We start from the raw sequence: 22,175 nt of genomic DNA, 5'->3' as shown, positions 1-22,175 counted from the left end.
CTCTCCCCATCTCCTTCCAACCCCATCTCACTCTGGTGCCTGTGGAACCATTGAAGTTTGGGGTGGGATTGACTTTTTCTGAGGTGGAACAAGCCATTTTGAGGTGGGATTGAGCCCTTCTGGGGATAAGATTTACTTGTTTTCAGTGGGATTGAGTTGTTTTCAGGTAACAGATCAATCCCCCTTGGCATTTGGAGTGCAAAGAGTTGGAGAACATGGCCCAAAACGCCCCAAGAATCCAGAAATCTTCCAGAATGTGTCCCCAAACCCTATATTCCCCCTCAAACACCTGTGAAATGGTGGGACAATAGACACAGTTGATCAACTTCTTTCTTTTTAACCCTGTTTGGGCTGTTTTTAAGGGATGAAGATGAATCAGAAGAAAAATGAGGCCAAAACAGAAGGAGAAGCAGCCAGGTGGATTCCCAAGGTGGATCCCAGGGAATGTGGGTCACAAAGCTCTTCCCGCACTCGGGGCACTTGCAGGGCTTCCCTTACCAGTGCCTCTGTTGGTGTTGGGTCAAGGCTGAGCTCTGTGAGAAGCTCTTCCCACACTGGGGACACTCTGGGGCCTCTCCCTGGTGTGGATGCGCCGGTGAGTGACAAGGGCGGAGTTGTACTTGAAGCCCTTCCCACAGTCGGAGCACTGGAAGGGCCTCTCCTCTGTGTGAGTCCGATAGTGCACGAGGAGAGTGGAGCTGGTCTGAAACCTCTTCCCACACTTGGAACACTCGTAGGGCCTCTCCCCAGTGTGGATCAGTTGGTGGCTGATCAGACTGGTGCTCTGTCTGAACCTCTTCCCACATTCCCCACACTTGTATGGCTGTTCCCCGGTGTGGGTCCTCTGGTGCTGGATCAGGCTGGTGCTCTGTCTGAAGCTCTTCCCACATTCCCTACACTCGTGGGGCCTCTCCCCAGTGTGGATCAGTTGGTGGCTGATCAGACTGGTGCTCTGTCTGAACCTCTTCCCACATTCCCTACACTCGTAGGGCCTCTCCCCGGTGTGGGTCCTCTGGTGCTGGATCAGGTTGGCACTCTGTCTGAAGCTCATCCCACATTCCCTACACTTGTGGGGCCTCTCCCCAGTGTGGATCCTCTGGTGGCGGTTCAGGTGGGAGCTCCGGCTGAAGCTCTTCCCACATTGCTCACACTTGTGGGGCCTCTCCCCAGTGTGGATGCGCTGGTGCCTGACAAGATGGGAATTTTGCCTGAATCCCTTCTTGCAGTCAGGGCAGCGGAAGGGCTTCTCCTCAGTGTGCGTGCGCTGGTGCAGGAGGAGACTGGAAGTGAGCTGAAACCTCTTTCCACACTCCCCACACTCATAGGGCCTCTCCCCAGTGTGGATCAGTTGGTGACGCATCAGGGTGTTGATCATCTGAAACCTCTTCCCACACTCCCCACACACGTGGGGCCGTTCCCCAGTGTGGATCATCTGGTGCCTGATCAGTTGGCAGCTCCACCTGAAGCTCTTCCCACACTCCAAGCACTTGTGGGGCTTCTCCCCATTGTGAGGCTGCTCATGGACCACCAGCTCAGAGCCCTGGCTGGATCTCCGTCCACCTTCCCGGCACAGGCTGGGTCTGTCCTCCTCAGATCCCCGTGATCTGCGTTTGCAGCCCCTCCTTGTGTGGGATCTCCGGGCCTTTTCCGCCCCGTTGGATTCCTGTGCTGTGGAACTGCACAAAACGGCCTCTTCCACCAGGTTCTGCTGCAGGGATTTGTCCTCCCTGGTCTCCATCCTCAGCTCCTTGTCTGGGGGAGGAAGGACAAGGAGAGGATGGGATTTGCCTCCGTGCCAGAGGGAAGGGGAAGGAGATCCCCCCAGTGCGTCCCCGGCAGGACGGCATCGGCAGCGGAGTTGTCCTGCAGCCGGGGGCCGGGCTGGGCTGGGAGATGGAGCAGGAGAGAGGGGGAAAGGGACACTGACAAAGGGGCACTAAAGGAACACTATGAATTCCATAAAAGTTAAGAAGGGATTATGCATGGGGGGGGGGGGGGTGGCGGGGAAGGTATCACCGCCGGTATCAGGCATTCCGGGAAGCCTGTACCTCTCAAGTACCTCAGCCTATGGGGAAAGAGAGAAGGGACAAGCGGCCGGGAATTAGGATAAAAAGGAGGCTGCGCCCTCCAAGAATTTGAGAGACCCCAGGGGAATGCCCCATGGCCTCTCCCTTTATTCGAATAAAGTAAAAGGACTCCTCTGTCTCCTTTTTGGACATAAACCTCTGGTGTTTGTGGATTAATTTTCCTGACAATTTTTGGGGGCTCGTCCGGGATATTTCCACCGTCCTGGGCGGCAGGCAGTGAGCGGAGCTGAAGGCGCGCCTCACCCAGTTTCGGTGATCAGCTCCCCTTGGTGGCGGCCAGCACCGGGCGATCGATTGGGTTCCCGAGACTGTCCAGGAGACAGACGAGTGGCGGACCAGGGGGGTCCGTGAAGAGTCCACAGGGAAGGACCACTGAAAACCTCACCGGTGAGTAAAATGGGATCTTCGGGGAGCAAGCCTGGGAGGGCACCCAGGGAGGGTTGCACAGGCAAGCCTGGGAGGGCACCCATGGAGGGTAGCACAGGTCAAACAGGGCACCCATGGAGGGTTGCAAGGGTACAGCCGGGAAGGGGTCCTGGCAAAAGGGATGACGATCCCACAATACCCCTGGAGAGTCCCTTGGGGAGAATGCTGAGATCTTGGGACAGATTATGCATTCACCCAGAGGTAACTATGGAGATGGTGGTACAATATTGTTATTATGTATGGCCAGAGTATAAGTTGCCAAATAGACTTATATGGCCACCTTAGAAAACAGAATTCATTTGTGTTGAGTTCTGTGAAGGTATCTAGAGGAGATTTGGAAAAGATGGATTGAAATGTGGATTGATATGGTTTAAACAAGCAACAGGAGAAATCTATGTGTTAAGAAAAAAAAAAAAAAGAGGAGAAGAGGAAAAAGGGGGGGAAGAGGAAAATGGTAAAGACTGGGATGCTTTTCAGCACCTTCCCCCATCTTGTCCTCTGGTGTTACCAGCTGACCCAAGGCCAGCTGCAGGTCCCTGTATCCTCACCTTCCAGGGCAAAGGGATCAGGGAAATGCTGTTCCTACAGCTCCACCTGAAAATAACAGTGGTGTAGGGGGAAGGGAGCAGCGTATCATATCACCCCCTGGAACTAGAAGGAATCTCGAGAATCCACTCCCGGGGTGGGGGGAACAATAAGGGAAGTCAAGAAAGAGTCTTTGACAACAGGAGATGGATGGATTGTGTTGGTGTGCTGGAACAGAATTGGTTAATGAGGAGTGTGGAGAGATATGGTTGAAGCAGGGTCCAGGAGTGGAGGTGCAGGACCAGGAGCACAGGCTGGGGGCCTGTGAGGCTGCTGGGACTCAGCACTGGGCAGTGCCTGACCCCACCGGCCCCGGGCAGGGGGGGCAGCAGCAGCTGCCGGCGCTTTGAAGCTGCGGGACGCCCTGGCCGCCTGTGGTGCTGCCGGCCGTGCCCACCGGGAACACTGGAAAGGGGAGGAGCTGTTTGGACAATGTGGCAGGACAGGGACTGGCTCTGGTATTCGGTGTGTGGTAAATAGAGTGAGCACAAGGAGGAAAGGCGAAGGTGATGGCCTTTTTCAGGCCAAAGAGGGAAAAACCGCAAGGTCCAAGGGGTCCCCCGGGACAGAGGGGATGGGGTCGGTCACAAGGAAGTGGCAGAAGCTTTCTCTCCCCAGCAGGGGAGACCCAAGCCGAACAGCGGTTGGGAAAGGATCAGTGTGCTGCCTTCAGGGCGTAGGACACTGAAAACGGCAATGTCTGCAAAAAAACCAAAAACAGCTGGACTGTCGAGAAAGTCCAGAAGATAAGAAAAATGGATTGTTAAGAGTGTCAAAGGCTCTCATTATATCCACCAACCTAGAGCCGTTGTCAACTTTTAAAGTGAGTCTGGATCGAGGAGAGGTGTGTGTCTTAGTAAAAACAAAGACCTCTCGATTCACCTTAATTTTTATCCCCGAGGGGGAAAATTGTCTAAAGATTTTTTTCGTTCAAAGGAGTTGTGAAAATTGTAGTTTCTTCTGTAGGCTCAGAAGTTTGAACACATCTTTCTCTGAAAGAATTGTAAAAATTGTAGTAAATTAATTTGGAGATTTAATTAATTTGTCTACATGAAGTTTTGTGCAGAATGGCTCCAGTTTGGAGGGGACCACACCCCTCTGCTTTTTGTATGTTTTCTTGTAAAAAGCCAGAATTGGCAAATTTCAGTTATAAAGCCAATGCAGCAAGTCATACCTTGTGGGGAACACGCCCACCAGTCTGTGGTTTGTTGTAGCCTTAAAGCAAATTCTGTAGCTACAACCTTGTAAAAATAGTGTCCTATGGAAGGCCTGGGTATTTGTCATGCACTTCCTCTGTGGAAGTTATGGGAAAACTTTAAAGGAAAGTATCTTATTTCTTTCCTTAATAAAAGTTTTAAATGTTAAAGGTTATAAAATGTTATAAATATTAGAGTTTCCTTAATGGAAGTTAATTTGTTAGTCACCTCTATACGCCTAGGATAGACTTGATGCAAAAAAAAATTTGAGATGGAGAGTGGTTAGTTACTAAAAAAAATAGAGAAAGGTAATGTAATTGGCTTGAAGCAGTAGCATTACTTGCTGCTGAACTAAATCATGTTTATACAAAGTCACCTGTTTTGTTTAAGCAAACTTCACAAAAGAAAAATGTTAAGAGAGTTTGCTCCACCCTCAGAAGTTAAGTTGTTGCAGTATGTGCATGATTTGCTGTTATCAAGAGAACAGGAGGAGAAGTCATGCAAAAAAAATTTAGTTCAAGAGCATGGGAGAACACAGAGACCTGTTGACTATTTTCCTAAAATGTTAGACCCGGTGGCCAGAGGCTGGCCCCATTGTTTGCAAAACTGTGCAGCCACAGCGCTGATGGTCGCTGAGGCTCGAAAGCTGACAAGGGGGGGTTATCTGATTGTTAAAGTTTCACATCAGATTAAAGCTTTGTTAACTGAGAGAGCCTCTAAGTGGATGACCAGCTCTCGGTTGTTACAATATGAGATGTGTCTATTAGAACAGGAAGATTTAGAATTTAAAAGCAGGGAAAGTTTTAACCCAGCCTCCTGTTTGAATGGCCCCGAGGAGGAGAGCCAAGGCAAAGTCCATGATTGTATTCAAGTAATAGATCTGCAGACTAGGGCAAGGAATGATTTGCGAGACATTCCGTGGCCTGAAGGAGAAAATATGTTTATTGATGGGTCTTTAAGGGTAATAGAAGGAAGACGGTTTACAGGGTACTCTGTCGTGAATGGAAAGCAATTAAAGGAAGGGGGGAGGTTACCGCCCACCTGGTCAGCTCAGACAGCCGAGCTCTATGCACTCGTGAGAGCCTGTGAGTTATACCGAGACAAGACAGTAAATGTTTTTACTGATTCTAAATATGCATATGGTGTGATACATGCATTTGAGAAACTGTGGGAAGAGAGAGGTTTATTAACCTGCAGAGGAAAAACGTTAGCTCATGAGAACTTAATCTCCCGCCTATTGGAGGTGGTGAATTTACCAAAAAAAGGTAGCAATAATACACATCAAGGGACACCAGGCAGGGTGCTCGGAAGAGGCAATAGGAAACAGACTAGCTAATGAAGAAGCTCGAAAAGCTGCACTGTTGCCAGAAATCTCTAAGTTACTTCCCTTGCTCCCAGTAATTGCCCCCTTGCCAGAGAAACTGTCTTTTCCACCAGAAGAACTTAAGATAGTTAAAAAGAGTGGGGCAGAAGAAAGAGGGGGTAGTTGGTTTACAAAAGATGGTAAGCAGTGGATACCGAAAGCTTTAGCTTTACAACTTCTAAAACAGCTCCACAAGGGAGTCATTGGGGCTCCCGAGGGATAGCAGAAACCTTCCTCAAGATGTATATTGCTGTGGGTATTTTTGTTCTAGCAAAACGAGCTGTTAATGGTTGTTTAATTTGTGCTAAGACAAATAACAAAGTTACAAAGAAACTGGCCAGGGGTGGAAGGCCTTGGGCCGTACGTCCCTTCCAAAGATGCCAAGTAGATTTTACTGAGATGCCCCGAGTGGGGAGATTTAAATATCTTTTGGTAATATGTCAATTAACAGGATGGCCAGAAACCTTCCCTGCTGTTTCAGCAACCACAGGGTCAGTTACTAAAGTATTCTTGGAACAAATAATTCCAAGATATGGGATGGTAGAAGCAATAGACTCAGATAGAGGAACTCATTTTACTGGAAAAATTCTTAAAGGAGTAATGACTGCTTTAGGGATACAATGGAACCTCCACACTCCCTGGCATCCCCAAAGCTCAGGCCAGGTTGAAAGGATGAATGGAGAGATAAAAAAACATCTTCTGAAGCTAGTGATAGAAACCAAAATGCCATGGCTGCGGCTCTTACCACTAGCTTTAGCAAGAATAAGAGCCAGACCCAGAGAAGATATTCAACTATCTCCTTTTGAATTGATGTTTGGAATTCCTTATCCTTGTAATTCTCAGCCTGAGGCAGGGGTAGAGATAAGTGATGTATATCTAAAACAGTATGTGGCTCGGATACTGTCTCTTGTGAAATCTCTTGACAGGAAGCTCAGCTGACACAGACCCTGCCTTTGGACTTTGCTGTGCATAATATCCAGCCAGGAGACTGGGTCCTAGTTAAGGAGTGGAAAGAAGCACCCCTGGTGGCTAAGTGGCGTGGACCTTTCCAGGTGTTACTGACTACAGAAACAGCCGTCAAGACAGCTGAACACGGGTGGACACATCACACTCAAGTCAAGGTCTCTAAAGCTCCAGAGATTTGGACATCTCAGCTGGAGGAGAAGGATGGGAAGCCGCGACTGACACTCCGCTGGAGTGGACTGGAGCAGTAGCCGTGTGTCGACATCGGTGGAAGCCCTGAGTGCCTACCCACAGACTGACTGCTGAAATAGTCTGTATAGGCATCCCTGCTCTCAAATCTCCAGACACTGGGAGCCAATCCAGGCTGTCATTGCTTTCTTTATGCTAAACTGTTTCTGTGCTTTCACTTGCCACAGGTGGTGTAGAAGACAACGTGAAATTGAAAATTAGAAATTAGATTGTAACACTATTAGAATGTTTCTCTTAATAATTTTACCTTTATATTTTCAGTTAAGTTGGAGTCTAAAGTGGGAAAATAATTTTTTTACTTTAGGAGAACAAGTAGCAAAGACCTTTAACCTTAGGAACTGTTGGGTCTGCGGGGGGCCTGGGGGATCTGAAAGCTGGCCATGGATAGCCAGCCCAGTCGAGCCTAAATGGTGAGTTAGCACCCTGAGTGAAGTCCATAATGGAACAGGATTTTGGGACAAAGAAGGAAGTCCATGGCAGCTTCATTCTTCTGAAAGAGGCATTTATTGCCTAAACAGAACAGGGAGCACATATGTAGGAAAGAGCGTTTGTGACTAGACTTTATCTTTGGGTTTAGATTGTTGGACCCCCAACTGCCCTCCTTATGACTGTTCCAGATATCAAGGCAGATGGAATCAAACACATGTTAAGCTCACTAATGGTAGCTGGGTAAGGTGTTCCTTCCATAATTACCAAAAAGATTTTGAAGGCTGTAAAGCAGTGGGGAAGGATAAGTTTTTTGACCCTTTATTTTTAAGCTGCCCCCGGGATAATTCCACAAGTCCGACACATGTTGTCCGAGACTATCAGTAGAAATGGCAACACCGGAATGGAACTTGAACCCTTTTCAGTAAGTTCTGGTCCAGATCTAATAAAACAGATCTGGGATGTGATTGCAAGTGGAAGCCTCATGTAGGAGCTTGGAAATGTAAATATTGTGATTCTTATGGCAAGGCAACTATTGTTGGTGGACCACTAGGCCCTGGAAGCAAGCTGTATTTTGACACAGCAGTTGATGATGAAAATTGGAAAGGTCCCTTCGCTAATGGGACCTGGGCTCTAAAGGGGCATTATTGGATTTGTGGCCAAAATGCTTACCACAGGCTACCCCCAAACTGGTCAGGAATATGTTATGTGGAGTATATTAGACCATTGTTCTTTCTGCTACCACAAGTTCAGGAAAATCAGTTAGGAATCAAAGTATATGATGATCTAATTAGAGAAAAGCGGCCCATTGATACATCCCTGGTTGGAAAGAGCACCCAAAAGTGGGGAAAAGATGAATGGCCACCTGAACGAATCATATAACACTATGGACCAGCTACTTGGAACCCAAATGAATTAATATCAGGTGCCAGAGAACCCATTTATAATCTAAATCGGATAATTAGGTTGCAAGCTGTCTTTGAAATAATAATCAACCAGACAGCTACAGCTCTTGACCTTCTTGCTGACCAGTCTACCCAGATGAGAAATGCAATATTTCAACATCGGATGGTATTAGACTATTTATTAGCAGAAGAAGGGGGGGTGTGTGGAAAATTTAATGACTCAAACTGCTGTTTGCAAATAGATGACAATAGAAAAGTAGTAAAACAAATAACAAAAGGAATAAGAAAGTTAGCCCATGTACCGGTCCAGACATGGAAAGGATGAGAATGAGACATGTTTTCATGGTTACCTGATGGCCTATGGGTCAAACAAATGCTTTTTTTCCTCTTATGTGTTGTAGCAACTCTAATCTTTTTACCATGCATGATCCCTTGCTTCATACAACTCATTCAACATGTGATCAAAGGAATGCAGGTAGTAGCCGTGCCTACTGACCCAGAGATAGCTACAAAAAGGCAGAGAGTGATGCCCCTGCAAATAATTGCAAAGCCAAAAAAGACCCGAGAACAAGAAATTAAGTCAATGATAACTAAAGTTTGTAAAGACAATTATTAACAAAAATTAAAAGAGGAGGGATTGAGAGGAATGACAGGTTTGTCTTTACAACAAGCTGTGGGTCAGTTGATAAGATGTACTATCAGTGAGAGACGACAGAAACAATGGGATGGATTCCAGTAGAAGATCAAAGGGGCACTAAAAGAACACTGTGAATTCCATAAAAGTTAAGAAGGGATTATGCATGCGGGGGGGAAGGAAGGTATCACCGCCGGTATCAGGCGTTCCAGGAAGCCTGTACCTCTCAAGTACCTCAGCCTATGGGGAAAGAGAGAAGGGACAAGCGGCCGGGAATTAGGATAAAAAGGAGGCTGCACCCTCCAAGAATTTGAGAGACCCCAGGGGAATGCCCCATGGCCTCTCCCTTTATTCGAATAAAGTAAAAGGACTCCTCTGTCTCCTTTTTGGACATAAACCTCTAGTGTTTGTGGATTAATTTTCCTGACATGCTCACTCTCGTCCTCCAGGCTGCCTCTGCCGGCAGCCGCCACCGGGACCCCCCAATGTCTCCCCAGGGGGCATTTTCCGCTCAGCTTGGGAGTTCTTCGTAGTCCAGAATTCCCCCCAAACATCCCAATATTTCCCCCCCAAAAACCCCAAACTCAGGGATCCCCCCGGGACATTTGGGCGAGCTCCCCCTCCCTGGTCACCTGCAGAATGGGAGCCGATGGTCCCACGCGTGGGGGGCTGTGAATTCAGGCTGCGCCTGACCTCATGATTCCTTCTCCATTTCCTGATCCTCCTTTGTCCCTCCTCTTCCTCTTCCCCCCGCTCCTCCCCTTCCATCCCTCCTCCTCCCCCCCCAGGAGCAGTGACACCCTCGGTGCCCCGTTCCCGAACTCCTCACAGCCCACGGCAGGAGCGGGGATGGAGCCGGGACAGGTCGGGAGGGGCAGCGCGGGGCTCTCCGCTGCTCCCACCCGCTGGGGACGGGGGGAACCCGGCCCGGGGAAAAGGAGAGGGAAACTGGGAAAATTGGGGGCTGCAGATCCAACCTGGGGCTGGCTGGGGACCCTGGCTGGGGACTGCCAGCCCTTGGGGCTCCTCTGGGGAGATGAGGGAGGGGGGAACACAGAGAGGGCTGGGGGATCCCAGGAGTGGCAGCACTGGCAGGGACTGGTTTGTACTGGGATCATCCTGGGATCATCCTGGCAGTGAGTATGAGCCTGTAGGGGCAACTGAGACCAGGTTGAGGGTAAATGGGATGTACTGTGAGTGACTGGGATCATGCTGAGGGTAACTGGGAGTAGCTGTGAGCATCTGGGATCATGCTAGGAGCAACTGGCAGGAACTGGGAGTCACTGGGATCATACTGGGAGTGAGTGGAAGCAATTGGGATCATACTGGAAGTGGCAGGAGGTGACTGGGATCCTACTGAAGGCTACTGGGATTATACTGGAATTGAGAGAGAGAGCTACAGGGACATATGGGGCCACTTGCATCATGCTGGGAGTGACTGGGATCGACTGGGAGTGCCTGCAACCATACTGGGAGTGACTATGGCTCCTACAGGGATAGCACTGGGAACCACTGGGATTGTAGTAGGTGCAAATGGAACCTGATGGGGTTACTGGGAACTACTGGGCCCATGTTGGGAGGAAAATATGGTCACATTGGGAGCAACTGGCATCAGCTGGAAAGTACCGGAACCACGCTGAGGGGAATGAGACCAACACTGAGGCAACTGGAATTGCACTTGGAGAAAGTGGGACCAAACTTTGGGCAACAGACAGAAACTGGGGTCATGCTGGAGGCAACTGGGAGTAACTGGGAAACACTAGGATCATTCTCAGTTAACTGGAACCTTACTGGGGTAACTGGCAGTGCCTGGAAGCAGGCTGAGTCCACCAGGGATGTACTGGAAGTGTGTGTAACCATACTGGGGGGACTGGAAATACAGTGAGAACAACCTGGAGTGACCTACTGTGAGCCCAGTCTCTCGCAGTCATTCCCTTATCTGATGCAATTTGCCCCCAAAGGGCTTCAAGCACAACTCCACTCTTGTCCCCCACCAAATATTCCACACCAGGGAGAGGCCCCAGAGTGTCCCCAGTGTGGGAAGAGCTTCTCACAGAGCTCAGCCTTGACCCAACACCAACAGAGGCACTGGTAAGGGAAGCCCTGCAAGTGCCCCGAGTGCGGGAAGAGCTTTGTGACCCACATTCCCTGGGATCCACCTTGGGAATCCACCTGGCTGCTTCTCCTTCTGTTTTGGCCTCATTTTTCTTCTGATTCATCTTCATCCCTTAAAAACAGCCCAAACAGGGTTAAAAAGAAAGAAGTTGATCAACTGTGTCTATTGTCCCACCATTTCACAGGTGTTTGAGGGGGAATATAGGGTTTGGGGACACATTCTGGAAGATTTCTGGGTTCTTGGGGCGTTTTGGGCCATGTTCTCCAACTCTTTGCACTCCAAATGCCAAGGGGGATTGATCTGTTACCTGAAAACAACTCAATCCCACTGAAAACAAGTAAATCTTATCCCCAGAAGGGCTCAATCCCACCTCAAAATGGCTTGTTCCACCTCAGAAAAAGTCAATCCCACCCCAAACTTCAATGGTTCCACAGGCACCAGAGTGAGATGGGGTTGGAAGGAGATGGGGAGAGGTGGGATCCACATTTGGAGTGGTGGGATGCGACAGACTGGGATTGCGCAGGCTGGGAGCATACGGACTGGGACCATAGTGGGATAAGCTGCCCTGGGACTGTATGGACTGGGATTGCACAGGCTGGGAGCACATGGATCAGCACCAGAGATTGGGATCACATGGACCGGGACCCCATGGACTGGGATGGCTGCACCGGCACGATGCGAACCGAGGCGGTCCCGCCCTGCCCAGGGACCCCTCGCAGTCCCTCGCAGTCTCACGCAGTTTTACCTGGAGGCACGGCCAGAACTCCCAGGGGTGAACGCAGAGGTCCCGGAGCGATCCCAGTGCTGGTCCTGGAGCGATCCTGGTGCTGGTCCTGGAGCGATCCCAGTGCTGGTCCTGGAGCGATCCCAGTGCTGATCCCGGTGCTGGTCCTGGAGCGATCCTGGTGCTGGTCCTGGAGCAATCCTGGTGCTGATCCTGGAGTGATCCCGGTGCTGGTCCCGGAGCGATCCCGGTTCTGGTACTGGAGTGATCCCAGTGCTGATCCCGGTGCTGGTCCTGGTGCTGATCTCGGTGCTGGTCCTGCAGTGATCCCAGTGCTGGTCCTGGAGTGATCCCAGTGCTGATCCCGGTGCTGGTCCTGGTGCTGATCCCGGTGCTGGTCCTGGAGCGATCCCAGTGCTGGTCCCGATGCTGGTCCTGGTGCTGTTCCCGGTGCTGGTCCTGGAGCGATCCCAGTGCTGATCCCGGTGCTGGTCCTGGTGCTGATTCCGGTGCTGGTCCTGGAGTGATCCCGGTGCTGGTCCCGGTTCTGGTCTCAGTCTCGGTCTCGGAGCACTCCTGGTGTTGATCCCAGTCCCTGTGCTGGCCTCGGTCTCAGTCTCGGAGCAGTCCCGGGGCACTCCCGGAGCCGATTCCGGTCCCGGTGTCGATCTCAATGGCGCAGCGGTGCCGGTCCCGGTCTCAGTCCCGGTCCTGGAGCGGTGCCGGTCTCGGAGCCGGTGCCGGATTCAGTCCCAGTCTCAGGCCCAGTCTTGGTCTCACTCCCAGTCCAGGTGCTGCTCAAACCGAGCCTTTTTCGGGTGATTTTAGGTCCCTTTTGGGCATTTCAGGCCAGTTTGGGTGCTGTTGGGGCCCTTTGGGTGATTTTAGGCAAAACCAGCGACTTTAAGGGTGGATATTACGCCCCCTTGGGAGATTCAAGGGTGATTTTTGGCCATTTTTTGTGGGTTTTCCAGCAGTTTGGGCCCTTTTGGTTGGACTTTAGACCCCTTGGGATGATTTTAACACCATTTGACTGATTTTTGCCCAAACCACATGGATTTAGAGTGGCGTTTAGGTTCCTTGGGGTGATTTCAGGCCATTTTGTGGGGATTTCAGGCTTCTTTGGGCGATTTTAGGCAGAACCTCATCGGTTTGAGAATGTATTTTCGGCCACTTCGGACAGGTGTATGCAAATGTGTATGACTTTAGAACCCTTCCTATGGGTTTTGGCCCCTCTGGCTGATTTTCGGCCAAAGCCGGTGTATTTAGGCTGCATTTGAGGCCCTTTTGGGTGATTTGAGGCCAAAGCGGGTCCCCTGAGAGCCGCGCGTCCCTTTGGCCCCGCCCCTTTCCCCTCACAGTTCCCGCCCTTTCCTTGATCCGCGCTCCCAGTTCGGGATTCGGGAACGGGGCAGGAGGAGGAGGAGGAAGGGAAAATAGGAGGAGGAGGAGGAGGGGGGAGGAAGGGGCGCAGCGGCAGCAGGAAGGAGGAGGAGCAGAGCAAAGGAGGACCCGAGAGGCTCCAGCCATCCCTGAGCTCGCAGCCCCCCGGGACCATCGCCCCCCATCCCGCAGGTGGGCGGGGAGGGGGAGCTCGCCCCAGATCCCCCGGGGGTCCGTGGGTTTGGGGTTTTTGTGGGGGATGTTTGTGGATGGCAGGGCTCCAGAGCCGAGGCGCAGATGCCCCTCGGGGGGACAGCGGGGGTCCCCGGGAGGTGTTTTTGGGGGGTCCCGGCGGCGGTGGCGGCAGAGCCCCGGCAGAGGGGCCGGGGGGATGCGGGTCCCCCCGCGGTGGGGGTTGGGCTTCCCGGGCCGGGCCCGCCGAGCTCTGCCGGGGCCATGTGGGGACCGTGCGGGAGCGGGGGGAGAGCGGTTTTGGGGAGCCCCGGGAGAGCCGCGGCTTCGCTGAGCGGGACCCCAGAGAGAGGAGAGCCCCAGAGCCGCAAAGCCGGGACCCCGAGAGGGGGGGACCCCTGGGATTGCCGGGACCCCGGCGGGGGTGCTGGGGCTGGAGGGGCGGCATGGCCGGGAAAGGGGTTTGGGGCTCCCGGTGCCGGCAGTGGCTGCTCCCAGCAAGAGCCCAGTGATGCCAGTATCCCTAAGTGAGGAGATGGAAATGGGGGGAGCTTTTGGGGTTCCTGGGACTCCCAGCAGCCTGGGGAGGTGGGGGACCGAGTAGAAGGGGGAGCCCCAATCCAAGTGTGTCCCCAGTCAGCTGGGACAGGGGAGAACTCCCGAACACCAAAGAGGAGAGAACAGAGATGGGGAACTCCTGGGAGGCTTTTTTAGGGCTGAATCTTGGTGTTTGGGAGGTTGTTATGGACCCCAGATGGCCGGTGACTTGTAGAGATGGACTTGGGCAGAGGGACCTTCAAACTCAATGTGCTCCTTCATTGTTTTCCACCCAAACCAGGATTTCCCAATCCCAGCGCTTAGCAGGATGGAGGTGGAAGCTGTGAGGAAGAGGAAGATGCCCCAGGACACCCAGGCAGGTGAGGAGGAAGTCAGTGCCCCTTTCCCCCTCTCTCCTGCTCCATCTCCCAGCCCAGCCCGGCCCCTGGCTGCAGGACAACCCCGCTGCCGACGCCGTCCTGCCGGGGACGCACTGGGGGGATCTCCTTCCCCTTCCCTCTGGCACGGAGGCAAATCCCATCCTCTCCTTGTCTTTCCTCCCCCAGACAAGGAGCTGAGGATGGAGACCAGGGAGGACAAATCCCTGCAGCAGAACCTGGTGGAAGAGGCCGTTTTGTGCAGTTCCACAGCACAGGAATCCAACGGGGTGGAAAAGGCCCGGAGATCCCGCACGAGGAGGGGCTGCAAACGCAGATCACGGGGATCTGAGGAGGACAGACCCAGCCTGTGCCGGGAAGGCGGCCGGAGATCCAGCCAGGGCTCTGAGCTGGTGGTCCATGAGCAGCCTCACAATGGGGAGAAGCCCCACAAGTGCTTGAAGTGTGGGAAGAGCTTCAGGTGGAGCTGCCAACTGATCAGGCACCAGATGATCCACACTGGGGAGAGGCCCTATGAGTGTGGGGAGTGTGGGAAGAGGTTTCAGATGATCTACACCCTGATGCGTCACCAAGTGGTCCACACTGGGGAGAGGCCCTATGAGTGTGCGGAATGTGGAAAGAGGTTTCAGCTCACTTCCAATCTCCTCATGCACCAGCGCACGCACACTGAGGAGAAGCCCTTCCGCTGCCCTGACTGCAAGAAGGGATTCAGGAAAAATTCCCATCTTGTCAGGCACCAGCGCATCCACACTGGGGAGAGGCCCCACAAGTGTGAGCAATGTGGGAAGAGCTTCAGCCGGAGCTCCCACCTGAACCGCCACCAGAGGATCCACACTGGGGAGAGGCCCCACAAGTGTAGGGAATGTGGGATGAGCTTCAGACAGAGTGCCAACCTGATCCAGCACCAGAGGACCCACACCGGGGAGAGGCCCTACGTGTGTGGGGAATGTGGGAAGAGGTTCAGACAGAGATCCAATCTGATCAGCCACCAAGTGATCCACACTGGGGAGAGGCCCTACGAGTGTTCCAAATGTGGGAAGAGGTTTCCCACCAACTCCAGTCTCTTCCTGCACTATCGGACTCACACAGAGGAGAGGCCCTTCCAGTGCTCCGACTGTGGGAAGGGCTTCAAGCACAACGTCAGCCTTGTCACTCACCGGCGCATCCACACCAGGGAGAGGCCCCAGAGTGTCCCCAGTGTGGGAAGAGCTTCTCACAGAGCTCAGCCTTGACCCAACACCAACAGAGGCACTGGTAAGGGAAGCCCTGCAAGTGCCCCGAGTGCGGGAAGAGCTTTGTGACCCACATTCCCTGGGATCCACCTTGGGAATCCACCTGGCTGCTTCTCCTTCTGTTTTGGCCTCATTTTTCTTCTGATTCATCTTCATCCCTTAAAAACAGTCCAAACAGGGTTAAAAAGAAAGAAGTTGATCAACTGTGTCTATTGTCCCACCATTTCACAGGTGTTTGAGGGGGAATATAGGGTTTGGGGACACATTCTGGAAGATTCTGGGTTCTTGGGGCGTTTTGGGCCATGTTCTCCATCTTTTTGCACTCCAAATGCCAAGAGGGATTGATCTGTTACCTGAAAACAACTCAATCCCACTGAAAACAAGTAAATCTTATCCCCAGAAGGGCTCAATCCCACCTCAAAATGGCTTGTTCCACCTCAGAAAAAGTCAATCCGACCCCAAACTTCAATGGTTCCACAGGCACCAGAGTGAGATGGGGTTGGAAGGAGATGGGGAGAGGTGGGATCCACATTTGGAGTGGTGGGATGCGACAGACTGGGATTGTGCAGACTGGGAGCATACGGACTGGGACCATAGTGGGATAAGCTGCCCTGGGACTGTATGGACTGGGATTGCACAGGCTGGGAGCACATGGATCAGCACCAGAGATTGGGATCACATGGACCGGGACCCCATGGACCGGGATGGCTGCACCGGCACGATGCGAACCGAGGCGGTCCCGCCCTGCCCAGGGACCCCTCGCAGTCCCTCGCAGTCTCACGCAGTTTTACCTGGAGGCACGGCCAGAACTCCCAGGGGTGAACGCAGAGGTCCCGGAGCGATCCTGGTGCTGGTCCTGGTGCTGGTCCTGGAGTGATCCCGGTGCTGGTCCTGGAGTGATCCCAGTGCTGGTCCTGGAGCGATCCCGGTGCTGGTCCTGGAGTGATCCCAGTGCTGGTCCTGGAGCGATCCCGGTGCTGGTCCTGGAGCGATCCCAGTGCTGGTCCTGGAGTGATCCTGGTGCTGGTCCTGGAGCAATCCCAGTGCTGGTCCTGGAGTGATGCCGGTGTTGGTCCTGGAGTGATCCTGGTGCTGGTCCCGGAGCGATCCCGGTGCTGGTCCTGGAGTGATCCCGGTGCTGGTCCTGGAGTGATCCCGGTGCTGGTCCTGGAGTGATCCCAGTGCTGATCCCGGTGCTGGTCCTGGAGCGATCCTGGTGCTGGTCCTGGAGTGATCCCAGTGCTGATCCCGGTGCTGGTCCTGGTGCTGATCCCGGTGCTGATCCTGGTGCTGGTCCCGGAGCGATCCCAGTGCTGGTCCTGTATCGATCCCGGTGCTGGTCCCGGTGCTGGTCCTGGTGCTGATTCCGGTGCTGGTCCTGGAGTGATCCCGGTGCTGGTCCCGGTTCTGGTCTCAGTCTCGGTCTCGGAGCACTCCTGGTGTTGATCCCAGTCCCTGTGCTGGCCTCGGTCTCAGTCCCGGGGCACTCCCGGAGCCGATTCCGGTCCCGGTGTCGATCTCAGTGGCGCAGCGGTGCCGGTCCCGGTCTCAGTCCCGGTCCCGGAGCGGTGCCGGTCTCGGTGCCGGTGCCGGATTCAGTCCCAGTCTCGGTCTCGGTCTCGGTCTCACTCCCAGTCCAGGTGCCGCTCAAACCGAGACCTTTTCGGGTGATTTTAGGTCCCTTTTGGGCATTTCAGGCCAGTTTGGGTGCTGTTGGGGCCCTTTGGGTGATTTTAGGCAAAACCAGCGACTTTCAGGATGGATATTACGCCCCCTTGGGAGATTCAAGGGTGATTTTAGGCCATTTTTTGTGGGTTTTCCAGCAGTTTGGTCGTTTTGGTTGCACTTTAGACCCCTTGGGATGATTTTAACACCATTTGACTGATTTTTGCCCAAACCATATGGATTTAGCGTGGCGTTTAGGTTCCTTGGGGTGATTTCAGGCCATTTTGTGGGGATTTCAGGCTTCTTTGGGCGATTTTAGGCAGAACCTCATCGGTTTGAGAATGTATTTTCGGCCACTTCGGACAGGTGTATGCAAATGTGTATGACTTTAGAACCCTTCCTATGGGTTTTGGCCCCTCTGGCTGATTTTCGGCCAAAGCCGGTGTATTTAGGCTGCATTTGAGGCCCTTTTGGGTGATTTGAGGCCAAAGCGGGTCCCCTGAGAGCCGCGCGTCCCTTTGGCCCCGCCCCTTTCCCCTCACAGTTCCCGCCCTTTCCTTGATCCGCGCTCCCAGTTCGGGATTCGGGAACGGGGCAGGAGGAGGAGGAGGAAGGGAAAATAGGAGGAGGAGGAGGAGGGGGGAGGAAGAGGCGCAGCGGCAGCAGGAAGGAGGAGGAGCAGAGCAAAGGAGGACCCGAGCGGCTCCAGCCATCCCTGAGCTCGCAGCCCCCCGGGACCATCGCCCCCCATCCCGCAGGTGGGCGGGGAGGGGGAGCTCGCCCCAGATCCCCCGGGGGTCCGTGGGTTTGGGGTTTTTGTGGGGGATGTTTGTGGATGGCAGGGCTCCAGAGCCGAGGCGCAGATGCCCCTCGGGGGGACAGCGGGGGTCCCCGGGAGGTGTTTTTGGGGGGTCCCGGCGGCGGTGGCGGCAGAGCCCCGGCAGAGGGGCCGGGGGGATGCGGGTCCCCCCGCGGTGGGGGTTGGGCTTCCCGGGCCGGGCCCGCCGAGCTCTGCCGGGGCCATGTGGGGACCGTGCGGGAGCGGGGGGAGAGCGGTTTTGGGGAGCCCCGGGAGAGCCGCGGCTTCGCTGAGCGGGACCCCAGAGAGAGGAGAGCCCCAGAGCCGCAAAGCCGGGACCCCGAGAGGGGGGGACCCCTGGGATTGCCGGGACCCCGGCGGGGGTGCTGGGGCTGGAGGGGCGGCATGGCCGGGAAAGGGGTTTGGGGCTCCCGGTGCCGGCAGTGGCTGCTCCCAGCAAGAGCCCAGTGATCCCAGTATCCCTAAGTGAGGAGATGGAAATGGGGGGAGCTTTTGGGGTTCCTGGGATTCCCAGCAGCCTGGGGAGGTGGGGGACCGAGTAGAAGGGGGAGCCCCAATCCAAGTGTGTCCCCAATCAGCTGGGACAGGGGAGAACTCCCGAACACCAAAGAGGAGGCTGAATCTTGGTGTTTGGGAGGTTGTTATGGACCCCAGATGGCCGGTGACTTGTAGAGATGGACTTGGGCAGAGGGACCTTCAAACTCAATGTGCTCCTTCATTGTTTTCCACCCAAACCAGGATTTCCCAATCCCAGCGCTTAGCAGGATGGAGGTGGAAGCTGTGAGGAAGAGGAAGATGCCCCAGGACACCCAGGCAGGTGAGGAGGAAGTCAGTGCCCCTTTCCCCCTCTCTCCTGCTCCATCTCCCAGCCCAGCCCGGCCCCTGGCTGCAGGACAACCCCGCTGCCGACGCCGTCCTGCCGGGGACGCACTGGGGGGATCTCCTTCCCCTTCCCTCTGGCACGGAGGCAAATCCCATCCTCTCCTTGTCTTTCCTCCCCCAGACAAGGAGCTGAGGATGGAGACCAGGGAGGACAAATCCCTGCAGCAGAACCTGGTGGAAGAGGCCGTTTTGTGCAGTTCCACAGCACAGGAATCCAACGGGGTGGAAAAGGCCCGGAGATCCCGCACGAGGAGGGGCTGCAAACGCAGATCACGGGGATCTGAGGAGGACAGACCCAGCCTGTGCCGGGAAGGCGGCCGGAGATCCAGCCAGGGCTCTGAGCTGGTGGTCCATGAGCAGCCTCACAATGGGGAGAAGCCCCACAAGTGCTTGAAGTGTGGGAAGAGCTTCAGGTGGAGCTGCCAACTGATCAGGCACCAGATGATCCACACTGGGGAGAGGCCCTATGAGTGTGGGGAGTGTGGGAAGAGGTTTCAGATGATCTACACCCTGATGCGTCACCAAGTGGTCCACACTGGGGAGAGGCCCTATGAGTGTGCGGAATGTGGAAAGAGGTTTCAGCTCACTTCCAATCTCCTCATGCACCAGCGCACGCACACTGAGGAGAAGCCCTTCCGCTGCCCTGACTGCAAGAAGGGATTCAGGAAAAATTCCCATCTTGTCAGGCACCAGCGCATCCACACTGGGGAGAGGCCCCACAAGTGTGAGCAATGTGGGAAGAGCTTCAGCCGGAGCTCCCACCTGAACCGCCACCAGAGGATCCACACTGGGGAGAGGCCCCACAAGTGTAGGGAATGTGGGATGAGCTTCAGACAGAGTGCCAACCTGATCCAGCACCAGAGGACCCACACCGGGGAGAGGCCCTACGTGTGTGGGGAATGTGGGAAGAGGTTCAGACAGAGATCCAATCTGATCAGCCACCAAGTGATCCACACTGGGGAGAGGCCCTACGAGTGTTCCAAATGTGGGAAGAGGTTTCCCACCAACTCCAGTCTCTTCCTGCACTATCGGACTCACACAGAGGAGAGGCCCTTCCAGTGCTCCGACTGTGGGAAGGGCTTCAAGCACAACGTCAGCCTTGTCACTCACCGGCGCATGCACACCAGGGAGAGGCCCCAGAGTGTCCCCAGTGTGGGAAGAGCTTCTCACAGAGCTCAGCCTTGACCCAACACCAACAGAGGCACTGGTAAGGGAAGCCCTGCAAGTGCCCCGAGTGCGGGAAGAGCTTTGTGACCCACATTCCCTGGGATCCACCTTGGGAATCCACCTGGCTGCTTCTCCTTCTGTTTTGGCCTCATTTTTCTTCTGATTCATCTTCATCCCTTAAAAACAGTCCAAACAGGGTTAAAAAGAAAGAAGTTGATCAACTGTGTCTATTGTCCCACCATTTCACAGGTGTTTGAGGGGGAATATAGGGTTTGGGGACACATTCTGGAAGATTCTGGGTTCTTGGGGCGTTTTGGGCCATGTTCTCCATCTTTTTGCACTCCAAATGCCAAGAGGGATTGATCTGTTACCTGAAAACAACTCAATCCCACTGAAAACAAGTAAATCTTATCCCCAGAAGGGCTCAATCCCACCTCAAAATGGCTTGTTCCACCTCAGAAAAAGTCAATCCCACCCCAAACTTCAATGGTTCCACAGGCACCAGAGTGAGATGGGGTTGGAAGGAGATGGGGAGAGGTGGGATCCACATTTGGAGTGGTGGGATGCGACAGACTGGGATTGTGCAGACTGGGAGCATACGGACTGGGACCATAGTGGGATAAGCTGCCCTGGGACTGTATGGACTGGGATTGCACAGGCTGGGAGCACATGGATCAGCACCAGAGATTGGGATCACATGGACCGGGACCCCATGGACCGGGATGGCTGCACCGGCACGATGCGAACCGAGGCGGTCCCGCCCTGCCCAGGGACCCCTCGCAGTCCCTCGCAGTCTCACGCAGTTTTACCTGGAGGCACGGCCAGAACTCCCAGGGGTGAACGCAGAGGTCCCGGAGCGATCCTGGTGCTGGTCCTGGTGCTGGTCCTGGAGTGATCCCGGTGCTGGTCCTGGAGTGATCCCAGTGCTGGTCCTGGAGTGATCCCGGTGCTGGTCCTGGAGTGATCCCAGTGCTGGTCCTGGAGCGATCCCGGTGCTGGTCCTGGAGCGATCCCAGTGCTGGTCCTGGAGTGATCCTGGTGCTGGTCCTGGAGCAATCCCAGTGCTGGTCCTGGAGTGATGCCGGTGTTGGTCCTGGAGTGATCCTGGTGCTGGTCCCGGAGCGATCCCGGTGCTGGTCCTGGAGTGATCCCGGTGCTGGTCCTGGAGTGATCCCGGTGCTGGTCCTGGAGTGATCCCAGTGCTGATCCCGGTGCTGGTCCTGGAGCGATCCTGGTGCTGGTCCTGGAGTGATCCCAGTGCTGATCCCGGTGCTGGTCCTGGTGCTGATCCCGGTGCTGATCCTGGTGCTGGTCCCGGAGCGATCCCAGTGCTGGTCCTGTATCGATCCCGGTGCTGGTCCCGGTGCTGGTCCTGGTGCTGATTCCGGTGCTGGTCCTGGAGTGATCCCGGTGCTGGTCCCGGTTCTGGTCTCAGTCTCGGTCTCGGAGCACTCCTGGTGTTGATCCCAGTCCCTGTGCTGGCCTCGGTCTCAGTCCCGGGGCACTCCCGGAGCCGATTCCGGTCCCGGTGTCGATCTCAGTGGCGCAGCGGTGCCGGTCCCGGTCTCAGTCCCGGTCCTGGAGCGGTGCCGGTCTCGGTGCCGGTGCCGGATTCAGTCCCAGTCTCGGTCTCGGTCTCGGTCTCACTCCCAGTCCAGGTGCCGCTCAAACCGAGACCTTTTCGGGTGTTTTTAGGTCCCTTTTGGGCATTTCAGGCCAGTTTGGGTGCTGTTGGGGCCCTTTGGGTGATTTTAGGCAAAACCAGCGACTTTCAGTGTGGATATTACGCCCCCTTGGGAGATTCAAGGGTGATTTTAGGCCATTTTTTGTGGGTTTTCCAGCAGTTTGGTCGTTTTGGTTGGACTTTAGACCCCTTGGGATGATTTTAACACCATTTGACTGATTTTTGCCCAAACCATATGGATTTAGCGTGGCGTTTAGGTTCCTTGGGGTGATTTCAGGCCATTTTGTGGGGATTTCAGGCTTCTTTGGGCGATTTTATGCAGAACCTCATCGGTTTGAGAATGTATTTTCGGCCACTTCGGACAGGTGTATGCAAATGTGTATGACTTTAGAACCCTTCCTATGGGTTTTGGCCCCTCTGGCTGATTTTCGGCCAAAGCCGGTGTATTTAGGCTGCATTTGAGGCCCTTTTGGGTGATTTGAGGCCAAAGCGGGTCCCCTGAGAGCCGCGCGTCCCTTTGGCCCCGCCCCTTTCCCCTCAC

General features: G+C 54.4%; 2 protein-coding genes across 2 annotated transcripts; one reads left to right on the top strand and one right to left on the bottom strand.

Moving 5' to 3' along the window:
• Window positions 1-255: 255 nt before the first annotated feature.
• On the bottom strand, window positions 256-9,546 carry LOC131591067 (zinc finger protein 501-like). Its single transcript, XM_058861502.1, has 2 exons — window positions 9,467-9,546; window positions 256-1,752 (listed from the first exon to the last, which is right to left on the bottom strand). The coding sequence occupies exon 2, from the start codon at window positions 1,736-1,738 to the stop codon at window positions 521-523; it is 1,218 nt and encodes a 405-aa protein (XP_058717485.1). The 5' UTR covers window positions 1,739-1,752; window positions 9,467-9,546; the 3' UTR covers window positions 256-520.
• A 3,601-nt stretch (window positions 9,547-13,147) lies between these two features.
• Window positions 13,148-20,233, top strand: LOC131591076 (zinc finger protein 883-like). The gene is made up of 6 exons (XM_058861515.1): window positions 13,148-13,249; window positions 14,088-14,166; window positions 14,353-15,374; window positions 15,458-15,481; window positions 15,609-15,610; window positions 19,113-20,233. Exons 2-6 carry the CDS (start codon window positions 14,115-14,117, stop codon window positions 19,966-19,968), a joined length of 1,956 nt encoding a protein of 651 aa, XP_058717498.1. The 5' UTR covers window positions 13,148-13,249; window positions 14,088-14,114; the 3' UTR covers window positions 19,969-20,233.
• The last annotated feature ends 1,942 nt before the right edge of the window (window positions 20,234-22,175 follow it).

The sequence above is a fragment of the Poecile atricapillus genome, chromosome 37 (genome assembly GCF_030490865.1).
Source record: "Poecile atricapillus isolate bPoeAtr1 chromosome 37, bPoeAtr1.hap1, whole genome shotgun sequence".
NCBI lineage: Eukaryota > Metazoa > Chordata > Aves > Passeriformes > Paridae > Poecile > Poecile atricapillus.
The sequence above is the reverse complement of the archived record's forward strand: the minus strand, read 5'-3'. Positions and strand labels throughout refer to the sequence as shown.

Excerpts from the sequence above, each read along its gene's own strand:
- LOC131591067 (XM_058861502.1), bottom strand. The coding sequence starts at position 1,738 with ATGGAGACCAGGGAGGACAAATCCCTGCAGCAGAACCTGGTGGAAGAG.
- LOC131591076 (XM_058861515.1), top strand. The coding sequence starts at position 14,115 with ATGGAGGTGGAAGCTGTGAGGAAGAGGAAGATGCCCCAGGACACCCAG. Across the intron at positions 14,167-14,352 it reads GCCCCAGGACACCCAGGCAG|ACAAGGAGCTGAGGATGGAG; the intron begins GTGAGGAGGAAG and ends TTCCTCCCCCAG. Across the intron at positions 15,375-15,457 it reads CCAGGGAGAGGCCCCAGAGT|TGCCCCGAGTGCGGGAAGAG; the intron begins GTCCCCAGTGTG and ends AAGCCCTGCAAG.